Here is a 23,090-nt window from a genome sequence, read left to right as displayed (position 1 = left end):
TCCGATATTTCCCAGAGACAATGTTAACATGACATATTCAATGACATCCAGAAGCCAGGAATAGAAGTGAGCTGGAATGCCCCTTATGTGGTGCCCCCAATTCCGTGACTAATCTACGTCTGACACATGACCTTCAGTATCTCCGAGGGAGCTATTTGGAGGTCACGCGTTACACCATTTCCCAGAACTAACTGAGCCATGGTAGACTCAGAATGGCCCACAGAATAGGAAACCATTACCCAATTTTTCATCAGGAAAAAATTATCCAGGGGGTCACAAGATCAATTCGTCCACTCTGCCTTATCACAGCACTCATCTTTCCAGTCCTGAACTATCTTCAGGATTTTGTTGTTCACCACTGGGCCCTCCAGTCTTCGCATCATATCCACTCCATCGCTCTGTTTCTTCTCCCTGAGAAGGATAAGAATCAGGTTTGGTTCTCCTATGCTCGGTTTTCTTTTGCAGTGCTGGAAAATATGTAAAACCTCTAGGACAGAAATTTACCACCCATGAGATTGATATAGTAAGTCCCCTACATACGAACACGTTCCGTTCTGAGAGCGTGTTTTTAAGTCCAATTTGTTCCTAAGTCCAACAAAGTTAGCCTAGGTACCCAACTAACACAATCAGCTATATAGTACTGTACTGTAATAGGTTTATAATACTTTTCATGCAAATAATACATAAAAGCAAAGAAAACATTTTTAATCTTACAGAACAGTACCTTGAAAAGTACAGTAGTACAGTATAACAGCTGGCATACAGGGGCTGGCATTGAGTGAACAGGCAAGAAGAGTTACTGACTGGAGGAGGGAGAGGAGGTGGGAGATGGCAGAGCTGAAGGCTCATCAGCAATAGGAGACGGAGGGCAAGCTGCACAACCCGTAGAGGACACACACACGAGACAACGTACGCCAGACAGGTGAACTAACTTACGTGATTGGATATGCGAATGCATGTTCACATCTCTGAAAGCTCGCAACTTGAAGGTTCGTATGTAGGGGACTTACTGTAAATGGAATATTGCCTGATGTATCAGGAAACAAAGGATGTCACAGTCATTAGTGATTGCAACCCAGTGGTGAGCTGGTGAGCCCCGAGGGAACTCAGGAAGGAAACAAAGAATACCTGCCATCTAGCAGCCATCAGACTGCAGCCACTCCCCACGGTGAGCCCCGACGGAACTCAGGATGAGAAAACACAGGATCCTGGCCCCAAGTAGCTGAGATACATATCAAAGGAATGGTTTCAGTGAGCCCAGACTCTTGCATCTTCCCATACATAGAAAAGTGCTAAATGCCTTAACTTGAGATATCTGCTTTTCTTTTATTAACAGTAATCTTTTGTTCCTACCACCTGCCCTTTGTTGCAAAACTCCTGTATATCCTAGCTCCCCCCTCGCCTCCTCGGAGCAGTTTTCTCAGGGTTACTTGAGACGCTGACTCCTGGGCTTGAAGTCCTAAAAATTCCCACTGAATAAAACCTACCTCTCAACTTTTAGGTTGTGAATATATCTTTCTAGTCAACAAGCTCAAGATCAATGGTGCAGCTCTCAAGAGCTCAGGGATGAAGCCCAGGTGCCTTGGATCCACCGATTACAAGGTGTGGCAGGTGCCTCCAAGTGGCCCCAAAGATCCTTCTTCCTGTTATTCACACTATCATGCAGCCCCCTCTCTCACTGGGCTATAGTGGGTCTGTGTGACCATTAGAATAAAGCAGAAGGGATGGGTCTTTCAAGATTCAGTAATAAAAGACGGTGGCTCTGTTTTGGGCACTTTTGCCTCCCCTCTGCCCCCTTCTTCCCTCTCCCATCACTTGTTCAGGACGGAGCCAGCTGCAATGTTAGGAGCAGCCTTGCAGAGAGCAACCGAGGCCTCCTGCCAACAGCCACGTGAGTGAGCTTGGAGGTTGGTCCTCCAGCCTCATCACCCTCCAGTCAACACCTTAACTCAGCTCGTAAAAGAGCCTGAGTAGAACCATCCAGTTAAACCGCTCCTGTATTTCTGACCTTCAGAAACTTTACAACAAATGTGTGTTGCCTTATTAAGCATTGAGATAATTTGTTCCAGGGCAACAGATAATGAATACACCAGCTGTTTCCTATGACCTTTACCCAGAATCCATCGATAATTGAGATCATGATGGTCTCAGGCACTGAACTTAGTGCCTCATAGATGCACTTTCTTCCAATCCTCATAGTATCTCCCGGAGGAGGATGCCAATCCAATATTACAGAAGGAGAAACAGATCCCCTAAGCCCTTCACAGCCGCAGATCTGGTAAGTGATGATAACACATTCACTTGTTTAAGACAGGAGAGAAGATGAAGAAACAAAGAGTGTAAGAGCAGCCGGCTATGTTTTTACCTAGTTTTTTTTTTTTTACAGTTGGCCAAGAGGCACATGAAAAGATGCTCAACGTCGCTAATTATTAGAGAAATGCAAATCAAAACTACAATGAGGGGACCTCCCTGGCGGTCCAGTGGTTAAGACTCCGCACTTCCAATGCAGGGGCTGCGGATTCGATCCCTGGTCGGGCAGCTAAGATCCCACAAGCTGTGAGGCATAGCCAAAAATAAATAAATATAAATTTAAAAAAAACAAACTGCAATGAGCTACCACCTCATTACCAGTCAGAACGGCCATCATCAAAAAATCTGGAAACAATAAATGCTGGAGAGGGTGTGGAGAAAAGGGAACCCTCCTACATTGTTGGTGGGAATATAACTTGGTACAGCCACTATGGAGAACAGTGTGGAGTTTCCTTAAGAAACTAAAAATAGAGCTACCATATGATCCAGCAATCCCATTCTTGGGCATATACCCTGAGAAAACCATAACCCGAAAGAATACATGCCCCCCAGTGTTCATTGTAGCACTGTTTACGATAGCCAAGACATGAAGCAACTTAAATGTCCATCAACAGAGTAATGGGTAAAGAAGATGTGCTACATATATACAATGGAATATTAATTACTCAGCCATAAAAAAGAACGAAATAATGCAATTTGCAGTAACATGCATGGACCTGGAGATCATCATACTGAGTGAAGTAAGTCAGACAGAGAAAGACAAATACCATATGATATTGCTTATATGCGGAATCTAAAAAAAATGATACAAATGAACTGATTTACGAAACAGAAACAGACTCACAGACTTAGAGAATGAACTTATGGTTAACGGGGGGGGGGGGGGAGGGAAGAGTGGGGGAAGGGGTAGATTGGCAGTTTGGGATTGATATGTACACACTATACTTAAAATAGATAACCAACAAGGACCTACTGTAAAAAACAAACAAATAAATAAATATTTTTAAAATGAAAAAATAAAAAAGAGCAGACAGTAGAATCCAGGTTTATTTTCTCATTTCACACGCAGGAGTTGTGGTCTGTCAGCCACATGAAGGAAACTATAAATCCCCAGGAGGGCTTCCCTGGTGGCGCAGTGGTTAAGAATCCGCCTGCCAATGCAGGGGACACGGGTTCGAGCCCTGGTCCGGGAAGATCCGACATGCCGTGGAGCAACTAAGCCCGTGCGCTGCAACTACCGAGTCTGCGCTCTAGAGCACACGAGCCACAACTACCGAAGCCCACGCACCTAGAGCCTGTGCTCCGCAACAAGAGAAGCCACCGCAATGAGAAGCCCGCGCACCACAACGAAGAGTAGCTCCCGCTCGCCACAACTAGAGAAAGCCCGTGCACAGCAACGAAGACCCAACGCAGCCAAAAATAAATAAAATAAATAAATTTATTTTAAAAAAAATCCCCAGGAAAGGAACAAAGGTCGTTAGCAACATGTGCTGACAGCATTTGGGGTCCAGAATATCACTGCTGATGAGGAGCTTTCCTAGGGCTATGCATCCTGCACAGGGAACCCAGTGGATACTTACAGAGAGACCTCAGATCCCCACTTCCTCTTCCTGACGGCCTCACGCAGGAGGAGGATACCCCCAAACCCGATGTCGTTCTTGCTCAAGTCCAGGTATCCCAGAGTTTGGTTGTTGAGGAGCACGGAAGCCATGGCCCGGCAGCAGACAGAGGTGAACAGGCACTTTTCCAGCCTATGGGAGAGAAACAGGGAGCAGAGAAGTCACCACATCCTTCATCTGAGAGCTCAGCCAGCCTAGCTGCTCACAGCCTAGAAATCACACTCCGACCAGAATGAGTCATTTCATTCCAAGTAGCTTCTTTTTCTTTTGAAAAATGTTATTTTATTTTGGAGTATAGTTGATTAACAATGTTGTGTTAGTTTCAGACATACAGCAAAGGGATTCGGTTGTACATATACATATATCTATTGTTTTTTAAATTCTTTTCCCATTTAGGTTATTACAGAATATTAAGCAGAGTTCTCTGTGCTATACAGTAAGTCCTTGTTGATTATTTTAAATATAGTAGTAGGACTTCCCTGGTGGCACAGTGGTTAAGAATCCACCTGCCAATGCAGGGGACAGGGGTTCGATCCCTGGTCAGGGAAGATCCCACATGCCGCGGAGCAACTAAGCCCGTCTGCCACAACTACCGAGCCTGTGCTCTAGAGCCCATGAACCACAACTACTGAGCCCGCGTGCCACAACTACTGAAGCCCGCGTGACTACAGCCCGTGCTCCGCAACAAGAGAAGCCACTGCAATGAGAAGCCCATGCACTGCAACAAAGAGTAGCCCCTGCTCGCCACAACTAGAGAAAGACTGCATGCAGCAACGAAGATCCCACCAACCAACAAACCAACCAACCATAAATAACTATAGTAGTAGTTTTTAAAAAAATTGTAGTTGATTTACAATGTTGTGTTAGTTTCTGGTGTACAGCAAAGTGAATCAGTTTATGTACATATATATATGTATATATATTTTTTTCATTTGTGCTCATCTAGAAATTTATTTCATACTTGAAAATATACTTCACTCACTCTAAGAGATGAATCAATATTTAAAACCCAAGACTAGGACTTCCCTGGTGGTGCAGAGGTTAAGAATACACCTGCCAATGCAGGGGACACGGGTTCGAGCCCTGGTCCGGGAAGATCCCACATGCCGCAGAGCAACTAAGCCCACGAGCCACAACTACTGAGCCTATGCTCTAGAGCCCAAGAGCCACAACTACTGAGCCCGCTCGCCTAGAGCCCGTGCTCCTCCTCAACAAGAGAAGCCACCGCAATGAGAAGCCCGTGCACCGCAACAAAGAGTAGTCACTGCTCGCCGCAACTGGAGAAAGCCCGCACGCAGCAATGAAGACCCAACACAGCCAAAAATAAATAAATAAATAATTAAAAAAAAAAACCCAAGACTAACTTTCTGGAGTAAAAGAATTGTGACCTCCAGAACTCCCTTCGAGTAGTTAATTATCAACAAAAATGAAATCCATTATCAGGACTAATCCTAGAAATTAAGGATGTAACATAATGTGATTTAAATGCTCTAGACTTATGTGATATCACTTATATGTGCAATATTAAAAATAACACAAATGAGTATATATGCAAAATAAAAGTGAGGCAGGAGATAGATGGGCTCCAGGCTAGACATTTACAACTGGCCTCCTATTTACACTTCCTTGGGTGAGAAGAAGATGGGCTCCAGGCCAGACATTCATTACCAGCCCCCTGTTTACATTTCCTGAAGCAAGAGACAAACAGACTCCAGGACTACATATTTATGACCGGATTCCTGTCTATTTCGAGATCTGCACCTCAATATAAAAACCAGTAACAGAAATAAGGTAAATAACCAGACACCGGACATTTTTATGGCAGGGACAGAGTGGGACAAACCCTGTTAAAAGATCAAGAGGTTACGTATTTCCCATCCTTGGGGCAAGGGAGACATTGCACATGTGCAGAAAAGCTCCTTAGGGGTCAAAAAGGAGGAGCACCAGCCCATAACATGTGATGCTAAGGCCGTCCCATAGGCCTCTGGGCTGAAATCCATCTTGGAAAAAAGTTGCACACACAAGTTGGGGAGGGTCCTAGGGCAGGGCAGGCGTGGAAAAAGAAATCAGATAATTGGCCAAAGGTAAACAAAGACCCGGAAGAACTGCCGTATATGAATGACTTAACCGCATCTTTATGGGGCTCCTGGTCATTAGGGGGGACGCCCACACCCTTTCTCTCCGGGTGTGCGTCTCTGCCCTGCTTCTATCTTAACTAAGCAAACTGTTTCTCTGTGTGCTCTCCCACTTGTTGTTGTGCTATGTCTCTAATAATAAACTTTGTACCTGTTTTACAGGTTTCTTTTTTGCCTCCGTGAGAAATGCATTTTTCACTGGGGGCAAGAGCCAGCGGGTGTGGTGGCTGGGATTCCTGGTTTTCATCCAGGCTCCCCAGGTTCAATTCTTGCGCTGGGAATTAAGATCTTGCTTCACACCACCTCTCACTGCTGCCTCTCCGAGATCAGAAGTAGTCTCAGAGGCATAGAAAACAAACTGGTGGTTACCAAAGGGGAGAGGGAAGAGGGGAGGGACAAATTCGGTGTATAGAATTAAGAGATACAAACTATTATGTATAAAATAGATAAGCAACAAGCATATATTGTACAGCATAGGGAATTGTAACCATTATCTTATAATAATGTTTAATGGGGGTATAATCTATAAAAATACAGAATCAGTATGCTGTACACCTAAAACTAATATAATATTATAAATCAACTATACTTCAATAAAAAATAAAAGCTAACATTTCTGAGTGAAAAAAGTGATCTAGACTTAGAACCCAGATCATACCAATAGTGAACAGAAAATGCAGGTAGGAAAGCGGCAAAAAAAAGTTGTATATGTATAACTGAATCACTTTGCTGTACATCTGAAACTAACACAACATTGTTAATCAACTATACGCCAATAAAAAATTTAAAAAATAACTCAAAAAAAGTTTCAACCTTTGTCATCAGAGAGGTCTATAAATCTTTTCTAAATATTTAGGGTAACCACTAAAACAATTAAAAATAGGATGAATTCTTTCAAATCACTTGGCTAGTATGCATGTTAGCATAGAGACCTTTGGGAGAAGGAAAAAATATATACAAAAAAAAGATTCTCTAAGCATAAACATTGATTTTGGAAGACTCGCCATCTAAGGTATTAGTCTAAAATTAACAAATTCTTCTTTATCTTTCATTGAATGGAAGAATTTAACAATGGTCCTTAAACTATAGCATTCACGGGAATCATGGGAGGTGATTGTGAAGCACAGACTGGCGGGGTCCCCACCCTCAGGGCACCACAAGATCCAGCAACCCCACTTCTGGGTATGGACCCAGAAGAATTGAAACCAGGATATGGAAGGGATACCTGCACCCTCACGTTCATAGCAGCGCTATTCACAATAGCCAAGACACGGAAGACAGATGAATGGATAAAGAAGATGTGGTATACACATACAATGGAATACTACTCAGCCAATAAAAAGAATGAAATTCTGTTTGTGACAACATGGGTGGACCTTGAGGGCATTATGCTCAGTGACATAAACCGGACACAGGGAGACAAATGATGCAAGAATTTGCCTAACAACTTCCCTGATGAAAATGTTCCTAGTCTGAGGACTGTACTTTGAGAACCACTGCTCTGAAGTTTCCAAGTCCTCCAACCAAATGGAGGGAACACCCCCAGAAGTGCAAAACACATTCCCACATTCTATCCCAAGAGAATTTTACAGACACTTGGTCTCAAAGAAGGAAACGGGGACAACTTACTCAAGAATCTGTAGGCCAGAGTCAGGGTTCATCAGGGCCTGACAGAGCAGGATAACCCCGTCGTCCTTCAGGCTATTAAAACCAAGGTCCAGACTTCTCAGGGTTTTATTTTTATCAAGAGCAGAAGCCATATCCCGACAGCACTCAGAGGTCAAGGCACAATTTCTCAGCCTGCAGAGAAACACCAACCAAAACACCCTTAGCTTTCTTTCCTGCCTTTTTTTTTTGGTATAACAGCTTTATCAAGATATAATTAACATGCCATATAGTTCACCCATTGGAAGTGTACACACCATTGGTTTTCAGTATATTTACAGAGTTGCACAACATTTACCATGATTCTAGAACATTTTCATCACCCCAAAAAGGAAAACGGTGTATGTTTTAGCAGTCATTCCCAATTTCTTCCCCCACCCACCCCAGCTCTAGCAACCACTAATCTGCTTTCTCTTCCTCTCAATTTGCCTATTCTGGACATTTAATATAAATGGAATCATACTATATGTGGTCTTTTGTGATTGGCTTCTTTCATTTAGCGTAATATTTTCAAGATTCATCCACGTTGCAACATGTATTAATATATAGTTTGTTGCTTTTTATGGTTGAATAATATTCCATCATATGGATGGACCACACTTTATCCATTCATCAGCTTTTCAACACTTGGATTGTTTCCCACTTTTTTGTTACTACAAATAATGCTGCTATGGAAATCCGTGTACAATTTTCTGTGCAGATTTTGTTTTTATTTCTCTTGCATGTATACCAAGGAGTAGAATTGCTGACTCATGTTACGTCTCTGTTTAACCTTTTGAGGAGATACCCATCTGTTTTCCAAAGCAGCTGCACCATTTCCTGCTTCTTTTTGGGATCCTGAAAGCTTCAGTGGGTTCAGGGGATATTGTGTGTCAGTTCAGCATTTCTGGTTTTAGGAGCCAGCAAATTTCTTTAGGGTTTAAGACAGTCTGAGTTTAATTTCTGTCAGTGACAGCCAACGTGCCCTGATACCTAGGGGAAGTCATCTACAGAATTCAGGATAGAGTGAGATAAATACCAAACAGGATATCACTTAGTATGTATCCTGGTCCATATCACCGAGGTTGTTACATGACTCACTTCAAGCAGAAAGCCAGGTCACATTACATTATTCTGATCTCAGAGGTGTAACACTCACTCCCAAACTCTAGGAGTTAGAGGAATACATTGGATCAGAGGTTCCCAAACTTTCTCCATTTATGACCTCCTTAGCGTCTCACTTTTTTCACATCACCCCTGTACTTCATTAAATTTTGCCCTCTGGAATTCCCTGGTGGTCCACTGGTTAGGACTCCACGCTTTCACTGCCGAGGGCCCGGGTTCAATCCCTGGTCAGGGAACTAAGATCCCACAAGCTTCACGGCATGGCCAAAAAATAAAAAAATAAAATAAAATCTGTTAAAAAACTTTTTTGCGATGCACTTGGTCTCGTGATCGCAATTGCTAAAGACAGAGCTTTGCAAAGATATGACATCATTGAAAGGAATTTATCACAACCTGATGTTGGAACAGAACTACCTCAAGCTAAGAGTTCTTGCGGCGACGAACAGATGTCAGTATCTCTTACATTTAAAATATCCTGCAGAGCCTCTGTGAGTTCACCCCTGGGTACCTCGGCACACAGTTTGAGAACTCTGCTGCTAGATAATTTGCCTCTGAAACTGAAATCATAACCACCTTCCTCTTTATTATGCTTTCTTCCAGTATCAGCACAATGCCTAATATGCAGTAGGCACTTAATAAGTATGTTGCATAAATGGACACATATATCACAATCGCTCTCCATCACCCTATTCTACTCCAGAGAGTTCCAAAAAGAGGACATTTGGGGACTTACACCAGCCTCTGCAGAGGATACTGAGAGCATTGCAAGGCATTCCAAAGCTGTTTCGCCCCGTCATCCTTCAAGGCATTTTTTGCCAAGCTCAGATGGGTCAGATTCTTGTTACTCGTGAGAGAAGAGATAAGACTTTTGCAGGAAAGTGACGTGAGGTCACAGTTCTCCAACCTGTGGGAGAGACACACACAGACGGGATGCAATTTAATTCATGCCTGTGACAGGATTTTCCTTGTCTCATGCTGAGAGATGAAGATTTCAATCAGGGCTTTCCTTCTACATGCAAACGCCTCATCCTACTTCTGTTAAAAGCTCTTAGGGCTTCCCAGATTTAAGGGGGGGGGATAGCAACTTTGATGTGAGAAGCAATTGGGGATCAGGAAAACAGTTACAGAGAGGGATGAAGAGGGAAGAGAAAGGGACCAGCAATGACCAAACAGTAAATAACATATATGGAGGTGACCTGGGAAGAGACACCATCTCACAAGGTAAAGAAAAATAGAAACATGCACTGAAGACAGACGCGGGCACTCGTATTAGAGAAACTAAGATGTATAGGAAGGTCCTGAAAACGTTTTCATGTGTGGTGAGGGAAGTGCAAACGTAAACAAGAAAGAATCTAATGTTCTAATAACTTTGTATGGTGACAGACGATAACTATCTAGACTTATCGTGGAGATCATTTTGTAACGTAGAAAAATATCAGATCACTGTGTCGTACACCTGAAACTCATATACTATTGTAAGTCAATTATGCTTCAATTAAAAAAATAATAAAGTGGTACTTGAGTCATGAGTAAACAATAACATGTTATTTTCTGCTCAACAGATTGGCAAAAGCAGTAACAGTAACAAGAGTCGGATGAGAATTTGGAGTTGGGGGAGCTTTCATACACACCATTGGTGGGACTGCAAATTGGTACCAACAGTCTGGAAACAAGCGTGGTAGGACTGAAGATGAATGCTCTCCGTGACGTGGCAATTCTACTAACGTGTGTCAGTGTGTGTGTGTGTGTGTGTGTGTTAATAGCTCAACCCTCGGTGGCAAGTAAGATGGACACCTAAATTGTTGCACATTCATACAAGTGTTATCCTTCAGCACCAACGAGGAACAGCCTATAGAAACAACAAAACACTGAGGAAGACTAAAATGTCGGTTGACTGGAAAAAGCACACATGCTCAATGAGGCCACTTATGTGAAATTCAAAGCACTGCAAAACAGTGCTCTGTTTAAGGATCCATGTACAGTATTATCAGTGTAAATACAAATAAGGAGCCTGATCGACCCAATTCAAGATGGCTGTGGGGGGGTGGGGGTCATGGGGTTGGGGGTTGATATGATCAGTGGGGAAGGAAAATAGTACTGTTAAGGTTCTACTTCAAAAACTGGATGATGGATACATCAGGCTCATTATAGTTATATATTCTAGGATATTAGGTACAAATCTGTCTCTCTGCCTCTGTCTCTGTCTCTGTCTCTCTGTCTCTCTGTCTCTCTCTCAGCTCAAGACTTCACTGCCCCATCTATGTCATTAACAATCACGACTTAATTTTGCTCCATTATACACACATTCCCCCACTTCTGTTTTTCTCCTAGAAACACTCAATCTACCAAACAACTGGGCAACAGCATGACAACCACAAAAAGACTTACGACAGCTTCTCCAGTTGGGCCACTGGCAGGTGGTGACATGGCTCAAACCTCTCCAGGGAGCTACGTTTCAGCATCAGAGTCTTCAGGTGAACGTTGTTCTTGAGATTCCTGGCAAGATCAGCCCAATTCCTCGGGCTGAAAGGGCAATCTTCCAACCTACAGAAGCCACGCAAAAACGCTGAACCTTAGCTCCTGGGGAAAATGGTACCCACATAGCCACCTAGACCTCACCTACTGTCTCACATCCTTGTTCTTCACCCAAGGGTGACTGGAGGGGTGATTTCCACCTTCCCTGAGTAAACCTGCATCAAATTCAGCGTCTGAATTGCAAATAATCAATAGAAAATAATACACATTCAGGGCCATGACAAATTGGCATGGGCGAACTGTCGGGCTCTAATTCCAAACCAGGGACTTGATTCTGCCCTTGAAATACAACTTCTTTTTACATTTATTTGCCAAACCATTTTCAGGATAAAGAATGAGATTCAGTCAAACTATGGCCCTTGGACCAAACTTGCATTACCACTTGGTCCTGTACAGCCTGTGAACTGAGTGATCTAAAATTTTTTTTTAATTTATTTTTGGCTGTGTTGGGTCTTTGTTGCTGCACACGGGCTTTCTCTAGCTGCAGCGAGAGGGGGCTACTCTTTGTTGCAGTGCGCGGGCTTCTCATTGCGGTGGCTTCTCTTGTCGCGGAGCACAGGTTCTAGGGCGCACGGGCTCAGTAGTTGTGGCACGTGGGCTCAGTAGTTGTGGCGCACGGGCTTAGTTGCTCCGTGACACGTGGCATCTTCCCGGACCAGGGCTTGAACCCATGTCCCCTGCATTGGCAGGCGGATTCTTAACCACTGCGCCACCAGGGAAATCCCTAACATTTTTTTTAATAGTTAAAGAATATTTTGTGATACATGAAAATTAAATGAAATTCAAATTGCAGTGTTCATACATAAATAAAATCATTAGTATATTATATAATTATTACAGTTATTAATAATACAATTGATACTTAATAAATCATTAAAGTTATTGATGAACTCTATGAATACATAATTATTAATCATAATAAAGTTTTATTGGAACACAACCATGCCTATTCATTTGCATATTGGCAATGGATATTTTAGCACTCTGTCACCACTATTTAATTCAGATGTTATAGCAGAGTTGAATAGTCGTGACAGAGACTATACATCTTGCAAAGTTGAAAACATTCCTTACCTGGCCCTTCATAGAAAAGGTTTGCTGAACGCTGACACCGATAATATTATAGTAAGAAAAATTAGGAAGTAATGAGTTTTAACTGTTACCTTTGTTTTTTAATATAATTTATTCGATACTAAGTTTATGTGAGTTAGTTTTTTAATAATGCTGTTTAGGGCTTCCCTGGTGGTGCAGTGGTTAAGAATCCGCCTGCCAACACAGGGTACACGGGTTCAAGCCCTGGTCCGGGAAGATCCCACATGCCGCGGAGCAACTACGCCTGTGCGCCACAACTACTGAGCCCACGTGCTGCAACTACTGAAGCCCGTGCGCCTAGAGCCCATGCTCCACAACAAAAGAAGCCACCGCAACGAGAAGCCCCCGCACCGCAAGGAAGAGTAGCTCCCGCTCGCCACAACCAGAGAAAGCCCATGCGCAGCAACAAAGACCCAACGCAGCCAAAATAAATAAATTAATCAATTAAAAAAATAATAATAATGCTGTTTAACAACCCTCACCAAATTACTGAATGTTTAACAATCAGCTCTTGCAAGCCAGGGTGGGCTGGCCCAAGCTCACCCCTAGGGCTATGGTTTCTCTATCTCAGACACACCTGGGACATCAAATTGTAGTTTTCAAGCTGAGTGAAACTTAGAACCAGAGGGTAGAATGGTGGTTGCAGGGGCTGGGGTGGGGGAAATGATGGTCAAAGGGCACAAACTTCCAGTTATAAGATGAATAAAATCTGGAGATCTAATGTACATCATGGTGTCGATGGTTAACAAGACTGTAGTGTGTACTTGACGTTTGCTAAGAGAGTTGATATCAAGTGTTCAGATGGTGGTTTTGTGAGGTGGCACATGGGTTATATAGCCTGACTGTGGCAATCATTTCACAGTGCATACATATATGAAATTGTCACCTTAAAAAAAAATCTGAGTGAACAGCCATAAAAAAGAATGAAATATTGCCATTCACGGCAACATGGATGGACCCAGAGATTATACTGAGTGAAGTGAGTTAACGACAAATATTTTGATATCACTTATATTGGAATCTAAAACATAATGTAAATAAATTTATTTATAAAAGAGAAACAAACTCACAGACACAGAAAATAAACTTATGGTTACCAAAGGGGAAAAGGGTGGGGAGAGGGATAAATTAGGAGTTTGGGATTAACAGATATATACCATTATATATAAAATATATAAACAATAAGGGTTTACTGTATAGCACAGGGAACTATATTCAATATCTCACAATAACCTATAATGGAAGAGCATCTGCAAAAATAGATGTATAACACAACAATGTAAAGCAATTATACTCCAATAAAGATGTTAAAAAAATATATATGTAGGGCTTCCCTGGTGGCGCAGTGGTTAAGAATTCCGCCTGCCAATGCGGGGGACACAGGTTCGAGCCCTGGTCCGGGAAGATCCCACATGCCGCGGAGCAACTAAGCCCGTGCGCCACAACTACTGAGCCTGCGCTCTAGAGCCTGCGAGCCACAACTACTGAAGCCCGCACGCCTAGAGCCCGTGCTCCGCAACAAGACCAGCCACTGCAATGAGAAGCCCGCGCACTGCAACAAAGACCCAACTCAGCCAAAAATAAATAAATAAACTTATAAAAAATATATATATGTATAACTGAATCACTTTGCTGTACACCTGAAACTAACACAATATTGTAAATCAACTATACTTTGATCAAAGAAAAAAGCTGAGTGAAACTGACAACTGATTACAATAAGATGTCAGGCAGGCTGAGCATGTAACCCCCACCTCTGCACGGACCGCCTGGGTGCCAGGGTTCTGTCTCCATCCCTCCCCGTCTCACCTCAGACACTGTAGAAAACACTGGGGATGTTTCAAGGCGTTGCACAGAAACTCCATGACCTGGCATCTCACTTCCGTGTCTTGTATTTCCAAGTATCTCAGGTACTGGTTTTCCACCAAAACTCTGATTAAGTCTTCATTCAACACGAGGGGGCTCACATGCCTAAAGCTGCAGAGGTAAGCAGTGTCCGGTTATCATAGGCTCGCGTCAGCCCACCAGCTCTTTTTTCTTGAACAGTTTTATTGAGGTATAATCGACACACCAAAAAAAAGTGCATCTATCATATATCTAATGCACCCAATTTCATGAGTTTGGACGTGTTCATACACCCATGAAACCATCACCACAATCAAGGTGGCTAATTAGTTTTTTTTCCCCTCCAGCTTTGTTGAGATGATACAGATAACAATGTATCAGTTTAAAGTGTACATCACTTGTTGATTTGATGCACTTACATATTGCAAAATGATTACCACCTGAGCGTCAGCTAACCACCTCCATCTGGTCACATACTTACCATTTCTATTTTGGGGTGAGAACATTGAAGATCTATTCTCTTAGCAACTTTCAAGTATACCATACAGTATTGTTAACTATGGTCACCATGCTGTGCATTAGATCCCCAGAAAGTATTCAATGTTTAACTGGAAGTTTGTAGTACATTTTGACCAACATTTCCCCATTTGCTAATTAGTTCTTCTTCGTTCAATCAGTCCATAAATGCATGAGGTCCCTTTCTGTGCAGCCCAGGGCTCCAAACTGGATTCTCTTCTCAGCTCAGCCTCCTAGTTGGACGACCTTACGTGAGCCACTTAATCTCCCCAAGCTTCATTTCACGTCCTCGAGAGAGCTCATGACATTTTCCACTTAGGACGGTCGCGAGAATGAACACAAGTGATGCCTCTAAGAGGTTCTGCATAGGGCTTGATGTAGAAAGGGAGGCACTAAAAAAATGGGAGCTAGGGACTTCCCGGGTGGTCCAGGGGTTAAGACTTCACCTTCCAATGCAGGGGGTGTGGGTTCGATCTCTGGTCCGAGAGCAAAGATTCCCACATGCCTTGCGGCCAGAAAAGCAAAACATAAAACAGAAGCAATAGTGTAACAAATTCAATAAAGACTTAAAAAAAATTGGTCCACATCAAAAAAAGTCTTTTTAAAAAAATGGGAGTTAATGATAATCATTATAATAACAGGAGAGAAAATAGGTCGGATACTGGTCAAGTGGGCTATTTCAAGGAATTTTGATGAAGTATTGAGTTTCTGGGTTTTAAAAACCGTAGGGAGAGGGTGTATAAGGTAGTAGCTAAGAGAACTGATCCTGCAGCCACTGATTCTGGAGTTTAAATCTGTATTCCAATTAGGTACCAGCTGTGTAACCTCGTGCCCTAGCTTCCTCATGAAATACCTACTTCTTTAGGATGCTTGTGAGTTTTAAGAGCACTGAAACACAGTGCTGGACCTAAGAGAGCCCAGCAGAGGGTGAGTGCCACATAAATGTCTGTATGTTTTTTGCTATTGAAGATAATGTTGCAGTGATGTTCTCAACCATTCCTCCGAGTATGTGCATATGTATTTACCTTGGGTGGATTTAAAAATGTGGACCTTGGGGTCAAGGTGCACGTGCATTTTTCATTTCGTAGAGCTTGCCAAACTGCAGTTGGATCTGGCTCACCTTCTTCCCTCTTTCATGGAAATCTTGACCTGTGACACGCAGGGGCCTGCTAAGCGTGAGGCATCACAGAAGTGGGGTGTGGTGATGGAGGAGGCGAGCCTCAGACCACCTGAGGTGGAGAGCGTTCCCCAAAGCTTACCAGCTGTGTGATCTCAGACAAGTCACTTAACCTCTCTGGTTCTCCCTTTTAAAAAAATCAGGATAACAGTACTTACCTCAAAGGAATGCAGTGGTACACCATACTAAGTACCTGCTTAGCACATGACGATTCGAGCAGTAAAAACAACTAGGAGTTTTAGTTTTTTGAGGAACCTCCATGCTGTTTTCCACAGTGGCCGCCAATTCACGTTTTCACCAACAGTGCACTGGGGTTCTCTTTTCCCTGCCTCCTCACCAACACGTATTATCTCTTGTGTTTCTGATGACAGGTGTGAGGATATGTCATTGTGGTTTTCATCTGCATTCCTCTAATGTTTTTTTTTTCCTCTAATGTTTAGTGACGTTGAGCCTCTTTTCATGAGCCTGTTGGCCATGTGTATGTCTTCTTTAGAGAAACAACCTCACTTACATGTGGAATCTAAAAAATAACGAAACTCATAGACAAAGGGATCAGATTTAGGTTGTCAGAGGCGGGGGTGGGGGAATTGAGTGAAGGTGGTCAGAAGGTACAAACTTCCAATTATAAGACAAATAAGTGCTGGGGTGACTGTAGTTAACAATGCTGTGTGGTAGATTTGAAAGATGGTAAGAGAGTAGACCATTCAATCACTAGGAAAGAACATTTTGGTAACTGTATGAAGTGATGGTTGTTAACTAAACTTACTGTGGTCATCATTTTGCAATAGATGTATGTCAAGTCATTATGCTGTAAAACTTAAACCTACAGTGTTATATGTCAATTATATCTCAGTAAGACTAGGAAAAAAACCTATGGACGCAGATGCCTTCAGCACGCCTAGCGTGAGCAGAGAGGGAAACAGACTGTTTCCATGGAATTCCTTCCAACTAGGATGTGTTTTATACTCACATCAGTTTTTGGAGTTTACAGTGTGGATGTTTCAGTGCTGTAGAGAGGACCTTCACTGAATCAGGATCCATAGTACTGTTTGTCACAGCCAGGACTTCCAAACTCTCATGTGTCCTAAACACAGAGCAGAAGTCTTGCCACCAGAGATAACACCTATCACTGCCCTCTGGTCTGTGTGGGAGAAAAAGAGAAAAGGGCTCATCGTTAGAGATTAAGCTTGAGAAAACCTACCAGCAAACCCAGGGCTTCCTTATGACCACAGACCCCTTTATGACTGTCATAAGATGCCCTCATTTAAGAAGATGCCCAGCAGAACTGTTACAGGATTTGTCATTTCATCCCAGGAAGGCTCGTGGCCTCACTTCTATTTTCCTATGACTTAGGGAGAAAGGGAGTTGCCTTTTAATCACTTAGGATTTATATGGGGGCAGAGATTAGGATGCAAAATATAATCCATATTCTTACTCTGTGCATATGAAATTGTTACTAAAAAGAAAAAACTCTATATAGGAACAGAATAAGGGAAAATTATTCTTTCTTTTTTGGGGATGGGGGAGGGGCATGGTGAGCGCAGAATCCAAAATCCAGAGCAAGATCAGCACGTACTGTCTTTGGCTCTGGGAGTACCTCTAATTTCCCCCTTCATTCTTCCCCATCATAGAAAGTCTCGTTGGACAGCACTTCCTTAGAGACTAAAAGGCTTATGATGTACAGAACTGGGGTGATAGATGAAACGGAGTCCCCACATACATGGGAAAGAGGGTGTGAAGCATAGAGGCCAGGTAGGTGAACCACTCCTCTTGTTTGTTTCCAGGATTCTCCCAGTTTTAGCATGGAAATCGGCACCCCAGGAACACCTTCTGTTTGTTTGTTTTTAACATCTTTATTGGAGTATAATTGCTTTACAATGGTGTGTTAGTTGCTGCTGTATAACAAAGTGAATCAGCTATACATATACCTATATCCCCATATCTCCTCCCTCTTGCATCTCCCTCCCATTCTCCTTATCCCACCCCTCCAGGTGGTCACAAAGCACCGAGCTGATCTCTCTGTGCTATGCGGCTGCGTCCCAGTAGCTCTCTATTTTACGTTGTGTTCTGTTTTTAAGACTGAAAGTCCCATGCGCATGGGATCCCCTCAAGACGGAGGTGGTCGCCCTAGCTGCCCAGGAGATGGTAGGCAAGGTCCCCGACAGGACCGTGACTCTACCAAGGGAGAGATGGGCGCACTTACCCAGAGGCAGGAAGGGGATCCGGGTAGAGGCTGCTCGCTTTGGTGATGATCAGGGTGACAGTCAGCTCTAACTCCTGCAAACGTCCACAGAACTTAAGGCAAAAGGCAGACACTTGCACGTCTTTGCTTCTGCTGATGACCAAAGTAGCTTTACGACAGTTATTTAGGATCTGACTCACAAATACCTCCTCCCGGATTTCATGCAGACAGTTGAATAGCTGTGGGACCCCGTGGTGCGGGGTTGGTGGGTCACATTCATGGCGCTGGGCTGCGACTTTCAGCAATTTCTTCTTGTTGCCCAAGGACACCTTGCATCTGAACACCTGCTCCACGGCTAGAGCGCACGTGTCGTTTAAAAGGCCAAATAAAAAAAGCGCCATCTGGGCGAGATGGTTTCTCTTTCTTCCGGGATGTGCTATCAGGCGTAGGATGTGGAACCGGTCCAACACATGGAAATTTCTGAGTCTTCGTGGGAAGCAGAGAACATACAACAAGGCGGCAAAAAATTCCTGAAAGCTCAAGTGGACAAAGGCGTAAAGGTCTTTGTTGCCCACCACCCTTCGAAAAATATTCACGCTGAGAAAAGTCTCGACGTCCGTTTCATCCAGTCTGGCCAGGCTGAGGTCTCTCTTATTAAACACCCATCTCCTTTCCCACATGCCCTCTGCGGCCAAGGAGCACAGACCTTTCAACTGTTCTTGGTGAGTCTTATTGAAAAGGTTTCTAACCCTGGTTGGAAACAAGCTGGAAAGATAGTGGACAAATACAGCTGTGGCGTTTGGAAATGTGTGCAGGAGATTTGCTCCTCTCTCCATCTGCTGTTTCAGACAAGAACATACCATCCAGCAGATGACAGGCACCTGGCACATGGAGAAGAGAATCGTGTTTCCCATGACAAAACTCAAGGCTTCATCAGCTTCGCTCTTGTTTCTGAAGTACGTCCTGAAATACCTGGATCTCTCAGGCACACTAAACCCTGTAAGGGTTATCAGAGACGGGCATTTCAGAAAGGGATTCAAGTTCTTCCAAGAGGTGAACCTCAGGAAGATGATTAGCGTGGCCCCGGGAAGCATTCTTTTGCTCAGCAAACTGGTCAGGAGGACAGACCAGGGCACCTTCTGGCTCCAGTCTTCACTCAGGTCCTCTGGTCTATCTATGAGGGTTGAGGTTAGTTCCTCGAAGCCATCAAAGAGGAGCAGAAGCTGGTCTGCTTTGGATATGATCTTGGACGCCAGAGCCCGAGACCCGGACAACTTGCGTGCAATGAGCTCAGCGAAGCTCTGCTCGTTCAACTGGCCCATCTCCTGGCAATGGAAGTAGAAAGCGTTCCAGAGCTTGTGGGCGTAGAACTTGTTTTCTGCCCATTCTAACATCACTTTTTTGGCCAGGCTTGTTTTTCCAACCCCGGCGACCCCCTGAAGAACCACAGTCTTGGGCTGTCTTCCTTGAGGTTTTCTGGGAAGAAGTAGACAGGGTAAGAATGTCTCTTCTCTGTGTAGGTCTTGGTAAAAGAAGTCCGTGTGGTTCCCAGGCCAAGCGGTCCTGTTCCATAGGGTCGAATATTCATTCATCAAGTGCAGTCTGTACTCCCGTAATTTATCTGGATGAATGAGATGGGAGAGATACGGGGTACAACGTCAGTTGTTTGTGAGAACTAACTGAACAACCGGAAAACGAGCCTTGATGTCTACATCCAGCTCCAGGACACAGTGCATCAATCGCGCACGTTTCCGGAGAGCAGTGCCTCAATTAAGAAGCTGCAAGGGACAGAACAGACAACTTGAAGTGGCTTAGACAAAGCAAGAACTGCTCATTACATAAGAAGTGGGGGGCGGTTATAAAGCTCTGGAAATTGGTTCAGTGACCCCATAGCTTCTATTGGCACCGCAGTTCTTTTGGTCTCTACTTCCTATTTCTTAATTCTCAGAAGATGGCTGGGGTAGCTTTATCTATGTTATTTGTATTTTTTAAATTAAAAAATATATTTTTTAAATTTTATTTTGGCTGCGTCACACGGCTTGTGGGATCTCAGTTTCCCCGACCAGGGATGGAACCTGGGCCCTCGGCAGTGAAAGCGCTGAGTCCTAATCACTGGACCCCCCAGGGAATTCCCTAGAATCCTACTTCGATGGTCCCGGATAATGGAGATGGGGAAGGAGGGATGGATTAAGACAGCTGCTGTGTTTGCCTACCTACTGACCATTCCTAGCCTGGCAACAGCACCCTAAATTTTTTGGAGAACCGCCCCCTTCCCACTCTCCGGCCGTTACTTGGGACAGTGGCTGGACCTACCATTAAGCTGCCTCATAAGCACATGAAGCAACGGCCACCCACCAGAGCATTTCACCATGTCATTGATCGAGGAGCTCGTGGTCTCGGTTCATTCAAGGGAGTGAGCTCCAGGACTTGTGTTGGAAAAACGAGAAATAAGCACTCTTTTTTCCTGCTGGTGTTGCTAAGGGCAGCTGGTGGCAGAAACGGCCAGTGTGCAGAGGAGGGACCACTCAAGACTGAATCCAGTGGAAGGAGGGAGAGAAGCGATGTCTTGAGGAAGTAGCCTGAGCCCCTGCATCCAGCTGGGTCGGTGGCTGGACTTCCTGCTCAGGTGAGTGCCCAGCTGCTCTTTTTTCTGAAGTTCTGCTTCACAGAAGGGACACTAGACATACTCATTTACAACCTGCCTTGCCTTGGGGACGGGGCTTCTCATCCCCACCCATAGCCTGTTTCCCACCAGAACCTGCACAGGGCCAGCACATACCAGACTCATCTTCCTCCAAGTTCATTTGTGTTTCTCTTGGGTTCAAGGCCTCTGGTTCCAAGTTAGGTAAAATGTCTGGAACAGACAAACAAAGGAGCCCCTCACTGGAATGAAAATGTGGACAGAACAGGGAGAGCAACACGGAGGTAACAGGACCGTTTAGGATAGCGGCGGCCATGTCATTCACGAGTCTCATTCTCTCACCACCTTAGTTCAGGGAGAAGAAGATTACCTAGACCTCCCATCGCGATGTTAGGAAGTGAGAAAATGGTGCTGTGTCAGAAGGTCCTTAGGAGGGTGTTTAATAACATATAAATGTACAGCCCAGCCAAACACTGCACTCACACACACATATATATGTAAAACACAGAAACACTTTAATATACACGTGTGCATTTAGGAAGCAACCTAAATGTCCATTGACAGATGAATGGGGAAAAAAGATGTGGTACATATATACAATGGAATAGTACTCAGCCATAAGAAAGAATGAAATAATGCCATTTGCAGCAACATGGATGGAATTAGAGATATGTGGAATCTAAAAAAATGATACAAATGAACTTATTTACAAAACAGGAATAGACCCACACACATAGAAAACAAACTTATGGTTACCAAAGGGAAAAGGTATGGGGAGGGATAAATTGGGAGATTGGGATTGACATATACACACTACTATATATAAAACAGATAACTAATAAGGACCTACTGTATAGCACAGGGAAGTCTACTCAGTACTCTGTAATGGCCTATATGGGAAAAGAATCTAAAAAAGAGTGGATATATGTATATGTATAACTGATTCACTTTGCTGTACTAACACCTGAAACTGAAACTAACACAACACTGTAAATCAACTATACTCCAATAAAAATTTAAAAAATAATAAAATAAACAACAATATCCTACTGTATAGCACAGGGAACTCTACTCAATATTTTATAATAATCTATAATGGAAAGAATGTGAAAAAGAATATATATATATATTCATACATATATATATACACGAATTACTGTGCAGTACATCTGAAACTAGCACAACACTAAGTCAACTATACGTCAATGAAAAAGGGAGCCAATTTCCAAATTAAAAAATAAAACCATAGTCAAAAGAAATAAAAAATAAATAAACGCTTTAATATACATGTATTTATGTGCATATATGTATATGTATCTATGTATGTGTATATTTAGATGTATAAGAAAATAAAGTGTAAATATAGTGTATATATATATAGGAGTGGCTAGTGAAGCGTTTAGCTCTGTAGCACCCAAGCCCAACCCCATCTTGTATACCAGATTCTTACTCACCATTCAGCTCCATCTGTACCCGAAGACACAGTTCTGCCTGGTTCATCTTGGCGAAGATGTCGTGAGTCACCTCCCAAGCTAGGCGTCCAGGGAAGCACTCAATTAGGAGGTGAACCACCTCCCCCCACTGGGCTGTCTTCAGCTGGTCCCAGCTGATCTGGAGAGAGCCAGGTCTGGGGCTCTCTTCCACTAAAAGCTGCTTGAACCTCTGTAGATTCTCCTTGCTTAAGTAGACCATGTACAGCATGACTCCGTCTTTGAAAGGGAAGGTGGAGGAGGAAGAGGATGAGAAGGAAGAAGGGGAGTGAGAGGAGAAGGAAGGGGGGGAAGGAGAGGAGGAGGGGCAGGAGGAAGAGTCAGAACTCCAGTTCACATCGCTCATCGTTACTCAAGGCCAAGAACCTCAGCGCCAGCGACAAGGAGGACCAGTTGGAGGAGAGAAGAGACGCGACCTGGGGAGACATGAAGTTACAAGAACGTGAAAACACCGCCCCAGGGGACAGATTTATGTAATCCATATTGGATGGAGCATACCATGTGCTGGCTATCCTCTTCCCTCCCTTCCTCAAAGATTCTCTGGCCTGCGGAAAAACCTGGGAGCCCCTCCAGTATTGGGGCTCAGTGTTTAGACTCAAAACCATTTTGTAGTTTTTAATTCTCTATGCCACTTATTAGCAAGGTGACTTTGGGAAAATTGCAGAGCCTCTTTGTGACTCTTTTCTCATCTCTGATACTGGGATCTTATCATATGTGCTCTTGGGGTTGTGAGGATTCTCAAAGAGATACACCCACAAGTACATTTAAGACAGTGCCTG

The 23,090-nt window shown here is 43.6% G+C and overlaps 1 protein-coding gene across 1 annotated transcript; it reads right to left on the bottom strand.

The window, feature by feature from the left end:
- Nucleotides 1-281: 281 nt before the first annotated feature.
- Nucleotides 282-22,657, bottom strand: NLRP8 (NLR family pyrin domain containing 8). The gene is made up of 10 exons (XM_057533749.1): nt 22,276-22,657; nt 20,960-21,034; nt 18,202-19,801; nt 16,969-17,139; nt 14,270-14,437; nt 11,222-11,377; nt 9,567-9,737; nt 7,694-7,864; nt 3,891-4,061; nt 282-411 (listed from the first exon to the last, which is right to left on the bottom strand). Exons 1-10 carry the CDS (start codon nt 22,655-22,657, stop codon nt 282-284), a joined length of 3,195 nt encoding a protein of 1,064 aa, XP_057389732.1.
- Between the last annotated feature and the right edge of the window lie 433 nt (nt 22,658-23,090).

Source organism: Balaenoptera acutorostrata, chromosome 19, assembly GCF_949987535.1.
Source record: "Balaenoptera acutorostrata chromosome 19, mBalAcu1.1, whole genome shotgun sequence".
NCBI lineage: Eukaryota > Metazoa > Chordata > Mammalia > Artiodactyla > Balaenopteridae > Balaenoptera > Balaenoptera acutorostrata.
The sequence above is the reverse complement of the archived record's forward strand: the minus strand, read 5'-3'. Positions and strand labels throughout refer to the sequence as shown.

Bases quoted from the DNA above. Each gene is read 5' to 3' on its own strand.
- NLRP8 (XM_057533749.1), bottom strand. From the start codon at position 22,657: ATGAGCGATGTGAACTGGAGTTCTGACTCTTCCTCCTGCCCCTCCTCC. The intron at 14,438-16,968 runs GTGAGTATAAAA...TTACCTCTGCAG, and splicing joins TGTAAACTCCAAAAACTGAT to CTTTAGGCATGTGAGCCCCC. The intron at 412-3,890 runs GTAAGTATCCAC...TATCCTTCTCAG, and splicing joins TGGGGATCTGAGGTCTCTCT to GGAGAAGAAACAGAGCGATG.